We start from the raw sequence: 12,717 nt of genomic DNA on the forward strand, positions 1-12,717 counted from the left end.
TCATAGAAACATTTCGAATGTTGAAAGGACTGGACAGAGTAGATGTGGTTAAGCTGTTTCCTCTGGTGGGTGAGTCCAGGACTAGAGGGCACAATCTTAAAATTAGAGGGTACCGGTTTAAAACAGAAATGAGGAGAAATTTCTTTAGCCAGAGGGTAGTGAAATTATAGAATTCTTTGCCACGTACAGCTGTGGAAGCCCAATCATTGGGGGTGTTTAAGGAGGCGATAGATAGGTATCTAATTAGTCAAGATATCAAGGGATAAGGGGATAAGGCCAGAAATTGGGGCTAGATAGGAATAGTATTAGTTTAGCTCATGGAGCAGACTCGATGGGCCGAATGGCCTACTTCTGCTCCTTTGTCTTGTTATCTTGTGAGCATCTATCAAGAATCCCCACCATCCGGGCCATGCCCTCTTCCACTGCTACCGTCGGGCAGGAGGTACAGAAGCCTGAAGTCCCACACCACCAGGTTCAGGAACAGCTACTTTCCTACAAAATCCTTGAGTCCTGATGAAGGGTCCCAGCCCAAAACATCGACTGTCCAGTTCCCTCCACAGATGCTGCCTGACCTGCTGAGTTCCTCCAGCATTTTGTGTGTTGCTTCAGATTTCCAGCATCTGCAATCTCTCTCTCGTCTCTCCACTTTCCTACAACCATCAGGTTCTTGAACCGACCTGCACAACCCTAACCCTACCCCTACCCCAGCAACGGAACACTATGGACCACCTCTTGCACTGCCGTGGACTTGTCTCTGTGTCTTTTTCTTTATACTTTTTTGGTTTTGCACTTTTTTTTCCCTTTTTCCTCACTATTTATACATAAATTATACAAAACAATGTACAAATTATATCTATGTGTTGTCTGTACCTACGTGCCTATGATACTGCTGCAAGTATTTCACTGTGGTTGTACCTCACTGTACTTGCACACATGACAATACACTTGACTTGACCCCAGTGTACGAGGACAGCATTCTCACACACTAGTGAGCCCAATTTGCCAGACACTATAGTGATCCCATTGTACGAGGACAGCCATCCTCTCCCTCCACCCTACCAGCCTCCACACTCAATGGATCACCCTCCATAATTTCCACCCCTTCAATGTAAGGCTGACCCTTCACAAACCCCTGATTCCTTCTAATCCAGTCATATTTCGCCTGCGTTCAGTGCCATCTTTAACCATCAACTCCAATCGACGTTAGCCGAACAACTCTACCCATTCCTGCTCTCGTCTCCCAGATGGCAAATTTACCCTTGTGGCCAAGGCCCTGAACAACATTATTCCTTAAGTACAAATCTCACAATGTTTCAAATCCAACAGTTTGCAAACAAATCATTCAACTGCGTGGCTTGGAGCTCACCGATGTAGGCCACCTTGTCTGTCACCATGTACTTGTTGTGATTGACCCGAGAGTACGGAATTTTACTCTGCTTCTGTGTAGCTGGGACAACAAAGACTCTCTGCAAGAAGCAAACAGGAAAGGTTACCGTGTGTATCCGTGACAACAGACCGCCAGAGACGGGAATGATGCCTCCATAACACCGTCCTGCCTCAGTGAGTGAAGGTCCTGCCTGACGTGGTGCGGGAGGGGGCAAGAAGATCAGGGCATGCGCGGAGTGAATGGCCTCTGCCAATTTAGAGTCTGTGATTGGCCAGAAGCTCAGAGCAGATGCAGAGACCAGGGATAGCATGGCTGTGCACATCAGTGGCTGTGTTGCTAGTCTAGTGTCCAAACGTCTGAAGACGTTGGTCCAAATTCAAAAGGAGAATTTGGATTCAAATAAATCTAGAATGCAGTGTTAGTGTGGAAACTCCCATCTGCTCACCTGTGTCCCAGGGAGAAAAATCTGCCCTTTCTCAAGGAGCTGGAATACAAACGGGTTCATGGTTCAACGTCCATTCCCAGATGTGCAGACGTCTGGCTGGACTCCAGTAAGAGAACCGCATTCAGTTCTGGGCACCACGAAGGGTATCCAAGGAATGCAGACGTTCCCACAGGATAGAGTCATACAGATATACAGCACAGAAGCAGGCCCTTTGGCCCATTGAGTCCACACTGACCTTCAAGCTCCTTTTTCTTTTGCACTAATCTCACCCTAACTCATTTTATTCTCCCCCCATTCCCATCAACTGCCCCCCAAGTTCTACCACTCATCCGCACTCAGCAGCCAATTAACCCACCAACCCACACATCTTTGGGACGGGGGAGGAAAACCAGAGCTCCCATTGTGAACCCCCGCAGTCACAGGGAGAACGTGCAAACTCCCCACAGACAGCTCCCAAGGTCAGGATGGAACCCGGGTCTCTGGAGCTGCGAGGCAGTGGCTCTACTTGCTGCACCATTGTGGCACCTATGTTATAGACAGGAACAGGTGACCTCCCCTGTGTTACAGGGGGGCTTGCATTGCTAGAAAACTATCCATAGCGTGATTTTCTGTAACGCAAGTCCCCTTCTCCCATTGAATCCCATGTTATAAGCAGAGATGCGTCCCTACGGGATGCTTCTGCCATTATAAGCCATATCGTCAGCAAGGACAAAGTGACCCACTGCTGTTATTTAACAGCCGAGGCCAACATTAGATTCGGAGGAGGGGTGGGCAAGGCTCTCGCAGGAGAAACAACAAATGTTGTCAACTTTTATTCTCAGTCACTCACTACCGTGGGGCCACAAGATTTGGATATGACGTCAGTGAGTCAAGTGGGACAGCAGTCACAGCCAAGTCCCTCCTCGGTCACACTCTCTCCAGCCCGAGGACATGGGAAGAGACATTTCCTCTGACGCGATAGGCTCGTGAATTCAGAAAGGGTTTAGGAAGTGGGGGTACCAGGGAAAGGGATGGGATTCAAGGCTCGGATCCAATACCCTCCTTCAATGTGATGATGAAAAATACGAACTTAAAGTTTCACAGAATCCATAAAAATAGCAGGATCGTGGATCTTCCCCGCAGATGTTGTCTGCCCTGCCCTCCGCTCCTGCTTCTGGCACCTGGTGCCACAGTTCACTCACCACTTCCACGTCCAGGGGTTTCCAGTGGCTCTTCAGGGCAGCCAGGGAATGAAGGAAAGGGAACATGGAGGGGTCTGTGTGCTGCCAGCAGCTGACCAGGAGACGCACTTGCAGATTCCGCTCGAACGCCGCCCTCCGCAGGTGGCTGTCGATTGCTGGCCAGAACCTGTGGGGACACAGAGATCAGTATCAGGCACTATCGATTTCCCCACCAGGGAAACCTCGGACCCGAATGAAGCAACCCCTGCTCTCCTCAACATTGGCCTCCCTGCCCTCACTGGGACAGACTTTGCACTGAGCCCTTGCACCCTATTGTCTGCATTTCACTTTCTCTGTAACACTATCCTGCATCCTGTTATTGCTTTTCCTTGTACTACCTCAATGAACCTTTGCTTTGAAATTATCTGTACAGACGGCATGGAAAACCAAGTTTTTTTTCCCCTCCCATTGTATCTCGGTACACATGACAAAAACAAACCAACTCCAGACCGACGTAACTGTTAAAAGAAAGGAGATTGCACTGATGAAGACAACTGGTTACTTTCTGTCCTGCTGCAGGAAGTCCAGCCGCCGGTCTTTGCACAGCAAGCTCCCATAAACAGAAATGTGATTGTGGCGAGGAGGTACTCCGGTTTCCTGCCACGTCCCAAAGAAATGCTGGTTGGTAGGTTAAATGGCCGCTGTGAATTGCCCCTGGCGTGGGGGCGGGTGGCAGGAGAATGGGGCGGAGGGAAAGAGTCACAAGAGACCGCAGATGCAGGAATCTAGAGCAACAGCTAACCTGATGGAGGAACTCAGTGGGTCGAACAGTAACTGTTGACGCTTCAGGTTGAAACCCCTGCATCAGGGTTGAGAGGGGAGGCGGCTGGTGGAGGTGGAGGTGGGGGGAGTGAGACAGGAGCCCGAGGTGATTGGTGGACCGAGGAGGGGTGAAAGATGATGGGCAGGTTGCGACAGGTAGGGGAGGAGAGGGAGGTGGAGTTGGGAGAGAGTGGCAGGTAAATGGCAGATGGAGGCAGGCAGGAGGAAAGGTGAGAGGCAGATGGAGTGAGGTGAGGGGAGGGTGAAGGTGGAGACGGCTGGAGGGAGATAAGCAGGAACACAAGGGCTATCAGTGCTGGAATCTGATAAGATCTCTTTACTAGTCACATGTACATCGAAACACACAGTGAAATGCATCTTTTGTGTAGAGTGTTCCGAGGGCAGCCCCGCAAGTGTCTCCACTCTTCTGGTGGCGACATAGCACGCCCACGACTTCCTAACCTGTACATCTTTTGGAATGTGGGAGGAAACCGGAGCACCCGGAGGAAACCCACGCAGACACGGGGAGAACGTACAAACTCCTTACAGACAGTGGCCAGATTCAAACCCGGGTCGCTGGCGTGAGAATGGGAACCACTAGGGGAGAGGTGTATGGCAGTTAGAACCAGAACCAGATGGGGAGAGAGGTGGAGGTGGGGGGGGGGGGGGGGGGGGGGGGGGGGTCAGGGCACGAGCCTGCGGGTAAACTGTGTTTAGTGGGTGTAGTCAATGGGGATGTGGGAGAGGGGAGAGGACTGGCTCCTGGGAAACACTTAAGGGAATGGGATTGGTCTGAGAGCCAGTACAGACATGATGGGACAAATGGCCTCCTTTGAGGTTAACATATTTGAATGTTGTCGCGGTCTTGCTACGTTTACTGAGAGTTGCGAATGGAATTCAACAGTGCAATGATCAGCGGGCACCCCACTTCCGACCTGATGGAAGGAAGGCCATCGATGAAGCTGCTCAGGTCTGGACACTGCTCCAGCAGCGACGTCCTTGGGCTGGGATGATTGACCTCCAACAACTGCAACCCTTTGTGTGACATCCAGCTCCAACTCTTGATGCCCACAGATTTCAGTTCTACCATCAATGGTGACCCACTTGTACTTGAAAACCACAGCCTTTTGCTGATGCATCGGTAGCAACTTCTTGCAAAGGTTCGCAGTGGCGTGACCCAGCTTGGTGAGACAACATGGGAGGTGGGAAGGGCCAGAATAAGCCCCACCCACAAGATAGACATGACAGATTGCTAAACTGTGCACTGTGGCTTCACTGCTCATTAAACCTGTCACAATCTATGAACATATCTTAATATCTCCAACATTTAGAAACGATCAAAAACTATTAAAGACAATTAAAACATTTTAAAAATTACATTTTTTTTTAAATTCTGCAAAATCTAAAATATTTAAGCTCAATTTATTCCAAAATCCAAAACTTGTCAAATCCTTGCAGACATTCCACTCCAGTTAAATGAATGTGCCCCGGCTGAGAATGCCCAATGGAAGTGCTGGGGAATTTGCAGCCAGCAAGTTCGGGACTCTGCATGCGGGGTGGAGATTGCCGAGCTTGGTCACACTTTGGGTAGAGATCCCCATGGAATCTGCTGTTCCAGCCTCCTGGGCAGAAGTGCTCAGACTGCAGGATGAGATTGCCACTGGACGTGGTTCAATGCTGACAGCACAGGGACTTAGGCTAGTGTTGTCCACCAGGGCTCATTCACTCACTACTGGTACTCCAATAGGGACACCCTTTTACCAACCAGCCCTGGATTTAGTAAAGTCAACAGTAATGTAAATGCAGAATATAATTCACACAGGTACAGTTATATAACCAATATCCCTCTGGCACACAGACGCTCAAACACACTGCTTGTCATCTCACCAACCAATCCACACAAAAGTTGAAGTTCACATGTAGAGGCTGTGTAAAGATGAACACCACTGGCCAATAACTGTCACATTTCATGCTGTGTTTGACATATAATTAGCCACAGTTGGGCTCCCTACAATCGTGCGTGGGTTTTAGCCAATGCAAAGGATGGCTTGGGTTCTAGTGGTGGGATTAGTGATGATAGTGATGAGAAAAAGAAAATAGATGAAACACATGCAAGAAAACACATACACGTGCCCCCGGGTGCACACACGATAATTAAAGTCTGTTACCTTCTGGGATGAGAAAACATCACAACAGGAATGTAATTCATGACGGCCACGTGCACAAACTCTGCTGCATCATCGATAATGCCGAGGATGGATGCAAGGTCATCAGTCCGGCTCTTTGGGCACAGAGCGGGTGGGGAGCTCTGGAAGGGAGAAGGGTTCGAGAGGCCAAGGTCAAAGTCGAGTTAATTGTCAGATGCGCAAGTACATGTGTGCACAGGTGCAATGAAAAACTTACTTGCAGCAGCATCACAGGCACATAGCATCAGATACACAACATTCAGAAGAAAAACAAATTATACAAAATTATACAAGACACAACACAATTAGAACAAAAAAGTGCAAAGCTGTCATAGTATTGCTATACTGAGGTAGTGATTAGGGTTGTGCAGGTTGGTTCAAGAACCGAATGGTCGAAGGGAAGAGGCTGTTCTTGAACCTGGTGGTGTGGGACTTCAGGCTTCTGTACCTCCTGCCCCATGATAGCTGTGAGAAGGTGGCATGGCCCAGATGGTGGGGATCTTTGATATTAAACGTTGCCTTGTTGAGGCAGCGCCTCCTGTAGATACTCCCGATGGTGCGGAGGGATGTGGTAACTCAGTGGAAGTCACAGCAGCCACACTGGCCAGTGCTGTGAAGCGGGGCAGTAGGATATTGGGCCAGGGTAGGAAGCTACTAAGAGACTCAGAGGGGTTAAGTAAATGGGCAAACCTGCAGCAAATGCAGTTCAGGGCAGGAGATAGAGGTCACCCACAAATGGATTGCTTTTTAAAAAAAAACGGCAAGAAACTATGAGCTAGGAAGGGAGCGGAACAGTGGTGCAGCTACTGCCTCACAGCTCCAGAACCCTGGGCTCAATTCTGACCTTGGGTACTGTGTGGAGTTTGCATGCTCTCCACACAGACACGCGAGTTTCCTCTGGGTACTCCCGTTTCCTCCCACATCCCAAAGACATGTGGGTCGGTGAGTTAATTGGAGATAAGTGGAGAATGGGATTGCCCTGTGACTCAATGGCTCCTCCTATGTCATGAGGAAATATGGTATTGGTTTATTATTGTCACTTGTACCAAGGTACAGTGAAAAACTTGTCTTGCATATCATTTGTACAGATCAATTCATTACACAGTGCATTGAGGTAGTACAGCATAAAACAATAACAGAATACAGAGTAAAGTGTCACAGCTACAGGGAAGGGCATTGCAGGTAGACAATAAGGTGCAAGGTCATAACAAGATAGATTGTGAGGTCAGAGTCCATCTCATCGTATAAGGGAACCGTTCAATAGTCTTATCACAGTGGGATAGAAGCTGTTCTTGAGTCTGGTGGTATGTGCCCTCAGGCTCCTGTATTTTCTACCTGATGGGAGAGGAGAGGAGAGAGAATGACCCGGGTGGGGTGGGGTCTTTGATTATGTTGGCTGCTTTACCGAGGCAGCGAGAGGTAAAGACAGAGTCCATGGAGGGGTGGCTGGTGTCCTTGATGCGCTGGGCTGTGTCCACAACTCTCTGCAGCTTCTTGCGGTCCCAGGCAGAGCAGCTGCCGTACCAAGCCGTGATGCATCCAGATAGGATGCTTTCTATGGTGCATTGATAAAAGGGGACATGCAAATTTCTTTATCCTGTGGAAATGGGCGCAGGAGTAACCCCTTTTGCCTATTCAATCAAAGAATATAGTGGACGACTAGATCTTAATTCCACCAAACCGCTCTGCTTTCAAATCCCCTAACGCCACTCACTAGGAAAAACCGATCATTCAAAATTAATTGTTCCAACCCAGCCCCAATAACTCCCTGGGTAGAGGGAGCGAGCGCTCCAGACTTGCATCCTCACCTTGTCACAAGTGGGGGCCCCAGCATTGCTACACATTAATCCCAGCGAACCCACCAGACGTGTGGCTTGTCCACCTCACCATCTATAGGCCAGACCTGGTCGGCTCACTGGCACCATCTCTGGAACAACCAGGTGGTGCACTTGTGGAGCAGGAACTCACCGAGAAGTAGACGCTGGCTGGTATGTTGTTGAACTTCAGTTCCATTGGATTCTCCCTGTTGTAGAGTGTGGAGTAGTTACTGGGCCAAGGATCAGGGATGCTACTGTTCGTCCCACCGATGCTCCAGTACGCCTCGAAAATCTTCCCCAGATCCTCGGCCAAGCAGCTGCAGTTGTAGACGATAGCTCCCAGTTCCTTCACCTGTCAAAGAAGGGAACGAATTTAGGGGAAACTCCCAGGAGGCAGGAAGCTCCTGAATGTGTGGCAGCTCCTCCCAAAGAGCATCACCTGCCTGGTCACAGGTTGAGGATGAGCACAGTGGCCGAACGGTACATAGCAAGATCCCACAGGCATCTGTGAGGTGCACAGCCCGTCTAGGGATAAATTCTGGTGAGGATGCTGAAGGAACCCCTGCTCTCCCCTAGTCTGTGACATGAGGTGTCGTCCGCTGTCACCCTCAACACAGCTCCATTCAGAGTCTGATCCAAAGGACAACACTCGTGACCGAGCTGCACTCCTTGGGTGCATCACCGGAGTCTCAGCCTCGACTTGGTGCCCACACGTCTGGCAGTGGGGCTCGAACTGACATCCTTTTGGACGAGAAATTACACAGTGGGGCAGATAGTTTTCAGACGGGGGGGGGGGGGGGGGGGGGGGGGGGACCACCGCCACATTTTTCACTGTGGAGGTAAAAGCCAAAAGAAGGGAGGGGTCCCAACTGTGCCGATTGGAGGGGGTGGTGGGGGTTCCAGAGGGACCCTTGCACCAGTTTGTGACCCAGATACAAAGCCGGACTGCCCTGGCACGGTTGGTGCTGAGCTGAGAACAGTGACCTCTCTGGATTAACTGGAGACTTGTCCCATTGTGGAGTTGGGAAAAACAGGAAGGTTTCCTGGAATGTCCCTGCACATCCTCACCAGTGCACCCCTCCCCCAACTGCCCATCCATCATTGCAAAACCAGCCCCACAGTCACTGGGACGGTGGCGCAGCGGGTACAGCTGTTGCCTCACAGTGCCAGAAACCCGGGTTCGATCCCGACCTCAGGCGCTGTCTCATGTGGAGCTTGCATGTTCTTCCTGTGACTGCGTGAGTTTCTTCCGGGTGCTCCGGTTTCCTCCCACACCCTAAAGGCATACAAGTTGGTGGGTTAATTGGCCGCTGTAGATTGCCCCTCGTGTGTGGGTGAGGGGTAGTTGATGGGAATGTGGAGAGAATAAAATGGAATTAGTGTAGGATTAGTGCAAATGTTGGTTAGTCATCAGGAACTCAGTGGGCCAAAGGGCCTGTTTCTGTGCTGTCTCTCTCTATAGCCCCCTTTCCTCTCTTCCCCCGACAGGTTCCGTTCCCTGACCAGTACACACCCGACCCTCACAATGTCCCCCACACCTCCTGAATGGACCTCTCCTCCACCCAGAGGTACCTGAAGGTTGAGGTCCAACATTGGAGGAGAGTCCAACCCAGAACCTCCCCCAACCAGCTCTCTGCAGCCCGACGTTTCAAGGTCTCTGATCTGGTGCCTGACACGGTGCTGTCAGCAGACTAACTCTCCTGTAGTCCCCACCCCGTACCTGTGTCAGCGATCTCCAGTCCATGTTGGCACTCCCAATGTACAAATGTCTCTTATCCACAATCCAGAACTTGGTGTGCAAGACCCCAGTGGTCAGTCTGGGCATGTCCACCACTGTCACCTCAGCTCCTGTTAACACATCAAATAGACATTAACCCAACGCACTGCCCTGCACACCCACAGATACATTGAAAACAGGAATAAGGGCAGACCATTCAACCTTTCTCCGCCGTTCAACACGATTGTGACTAATCCTCCGTCTCAACACCACAATCCCGCTCTCCCCCATAACTCTCAACTCTCTGTACAGAAATCAGTCGAGTTGTACCATAGAGAAACAGGCCTTTCAGCTCACCACATCCATGCCAACCTTTTTTACCTTCTACACTCGACCTCTTTGCATGCATTAGGATTTTATCTTTCTGTGCAATCTACACTTCCCACTGCCTTGGGAAAGCAGCCAACATAATCAAGAACCCCCGCCCGTCCCAGACATTCTCTCTTCTCCCCCCCTCCCATCGGGCAGAAGGTACAAAAACTTGAGAACACATATCACCAGGTTCAAGGACAGCTTCTATCCCACTTATAAGACTATTGAATGGACCTCTTGTATAATAAAAATGAGCTTTTGACCCCTCAATCTACCTCTCCATGTCCCTTGCACTTTGTCTACTGGTACTTCACTTTCTCTGTAAATGTAACAATATATTCTTCACTTTTTCTCCCCTTTTGTACTACCTCGATGTACTTGTGTATGGAATGATCTGTCTGGATGGCATGCAAACAAAGACTTTTCACTGCATCTTGGTAAATGTGACAATAATACACCAATTACTGATAAGTATCTGTCTAAATGCCTTTTAAACATAGACTACCCACCTCCTTCTTAACAATATTCAGCAACGTGGCCTCTGTGGTAAACAATTCCACAGGCTCCCCACTCTCTGAGTGAAGAAACTTCTCATTTTAGTCCTAAATCTGATGCTGTGATCTCTCGTTCTCGAACTCCCAGTCAGGACGAACTTCCTCCCTGCATCCAGTCAGTCCATCAAAACGTAAACTTCACTTCAATCCCCTCTCGGAATACAGACCTAGTCAACTTAATCTCCCCTCTTCCACCTCAGGAATCAGTCTGGTGACCCTGCGTTCCACTCCCTCTGAGGAAAATACAGGCAGTCCCTGGGTTATGCAAGGGCTCCGTTCCTGAGAGCAGTCCATAAACCCACTTTTCCATCAGAAATAAACAAATTTCTCCCAAAACCCATCACCTGAAATAGTTGCACCCCCCCATCCTGATGCACTATTCTGTTTTCCCTCAGCACCGCATTGCGATATCGTTCATTTTCTATATCTACCCATATCGTATCGCCCTACATACACTCCTTATAATTCTTTATTTCATCGAATATCTCCTTTATTGAGAAGAAAGTACCAGAATGCTGGAGGAACTCAGTGGGTCAGGCAGCATCTGTGGAGGGAAGTGGACAGTCGACGTTTCGGATCGAGACCCTTCACCTGAACTGGATCCGCATTCCAGCATCTGCAGTCTCTTGTGTCTCCATCTCCTACATTCACCCCAACACCACCCATAATTAAACTAACTGAACACATGGAGACACAAGAAAAGGGCCTCAGCCAGAAATGTCGACTGTCCATTTGCCTCCACAGATGCTGCCTGACCCGCTGAGTTCCTACAGCAGTTTGTTTTTAGCTAATGGACCATATAGTGTATCTAGTTATTGATGAATACCATAAAACATTTTAATATTATTTGTCAAGCTAACAAGTTATGGAGAATTTGCATAAAGTCAGATTTCTAGAAGTCAGGTCTTCAGTAACCCAGGGAGCCACCCTTAAAACTGCATACAATAGCCCAGGCGTGGTCTCACCAAGACCCTACAAAATTTTAGCAAGACATCGTGATCCAGTGGAGTCATAGAGCAATACAGCATGGATACAGGCCCTTCAGCCCCATGGGTCCATGCCAAGGGACTTGAATCATCAGCCAATTCTCCAGGAAGTCTCCAACCCTGAGCCTGCTGAGGGCAAACCGGTTTCATTGAAGGGTTGGCACCTCCCAGGCTGAGCCCAGGAGCAGTAACTCTGTAACCTAACACAGTTTAGCTCCATTTCACTAGCAACAAGGGTCAGCTGACCCCTGGTCTCAGCACAGGGCAGGTGGAGGAGGAGAAAGTCCTCCGCCTGGAAAGTCACTCATGTGGGGCCACGCAAGCATTGGTTACCTGTACCTGGTGACTAAACCCTGGGCTGCTGCAGCAACATCGATGGCCAACATCACAATGACGTGAATAGCTTACAGTGCAGTTTGGGGGGGCGGGGGGGGGGGGGGGGGTGGTGTGGTGGTGGAGGCAGATCAGGAGGAGGATGTCCTGACTGCTTTGCTCCTAGGCCTCAGTCAAACTGGCCACCCACGGGACACAGAGACGGGCAGTCAAGGGCTCCACCCAAGCTGACTGCTCAGCCGACTTCCAGGGATATGTTCATGCCCAGATAGCCCTGGAAAAGGTACACGCAGGATCCATGGACACCATGGAGGTCTTCTGGGACTGTTGGGCACTGCAGGGATCAATTGCATCCTGCATCAGGATGGTAATATTTTAATTTAGCTGAAGTTTAGTTGTCGTTTGCAGTAATTTGATGCAGCATTGTAATATTTGTAATAAAATTGCTTTTGTAAAAGAAAACAGCAGTAACATCGATGACCAACACCGCAGGATCACAGGCCTGGGAGGAGGGAGCAGATCGTAACCCAGCGTTGAGATCTCGTGTTCCTTCCCCAGCCTCTCCTCAGGACTACCGTAGTCTTTCACGCTCTTCACAATAGCCAGCAGCCCCACACTCCCGTCCAATTCCAACCCCCATTCTCCGCACAGGCCTGCTCTTCCCTTCCCCCCACACCCCCTCCAGGACCTCTCCACACAGCCTCCGCCCAGCAACCTTTCCCCCACCTCCAATCCATTTTACTTTCTGGTTTCCTGCTCCCTTCCCGATTGCTCCCCAGCCCCCACCGTCACCTCTCCTCACCACTCTGTTGTAGCAGAGTCAGGTCAGCCAGCGTCTGGCTCCTGGATGGTTTGCTGACTGCAACTCTGACAGACAGCTTCCCGGAAACTCTCTCCAGTTCCTTTAGAATGGCTTCCCCCTGTGGAGAGAAGGCAAC

At 49.9% G+C, this 12,717-nt stretch overlaps 1 protein-coding gene across 2 annotated transcripts in view; it reads right to left on the minus strand.

The window, feature by feature from the left end:
- pld3 (phospholipase D family, member 3) overlaps positions 1 to 12,717 on the minus strand; it is a 39,736-nt gene that overhangs the window by 11,280 nt on the left and 15,739 nt on the right. For both annotated transcript variants that reach the window (XM_052044354.1, XM_052044355.1), the window contains exons 7-12: positions 12,582 to 12,699; positions 9,538 to 9,665; positions 7,969 to 8,169; positions 5,983 to 6,122; positions 3,014 to 3,179; positions 1,367 to 1,466 (exon numbers count right to left, since the gene is read on the minus strand). In XM_052044354.1, the coding sequence (XP_051900314.1) occupies positions 1,367 to 1,466; positions 3,014 to 3,179; positions 5,983 to 6,122; positions 7,969 to 8,169; positions 9,538 to 9,665; positions 12,582 to 12,699 (853 nt within the window). The remainder of the gene's footprint in view (positions 1 to 1,366; positions 1,467 to 3,013; positions 3,180 to 5,982; positions 6,123 to 7,968; positions 8,170 to 9,537; positions 9,666 to 12,581; positions 12,700 to 12,717) is intronic.

The sequence above is a fragment of the Pristis pectinata genome, chromosome 35, assembly GCF_009764475.1.
Source record: "Pristis pectinata isolate sPriPec2 chromosome 35, sPriPec2.1.pri, whole genome shotgun sequence".
Taxonomy (NCBI): Eukaryota; Metazoa; Chordata; class Chondrichthyes; order Rhinopristiformes; family Pristidae; genus Pristis; species Pristis pectinata.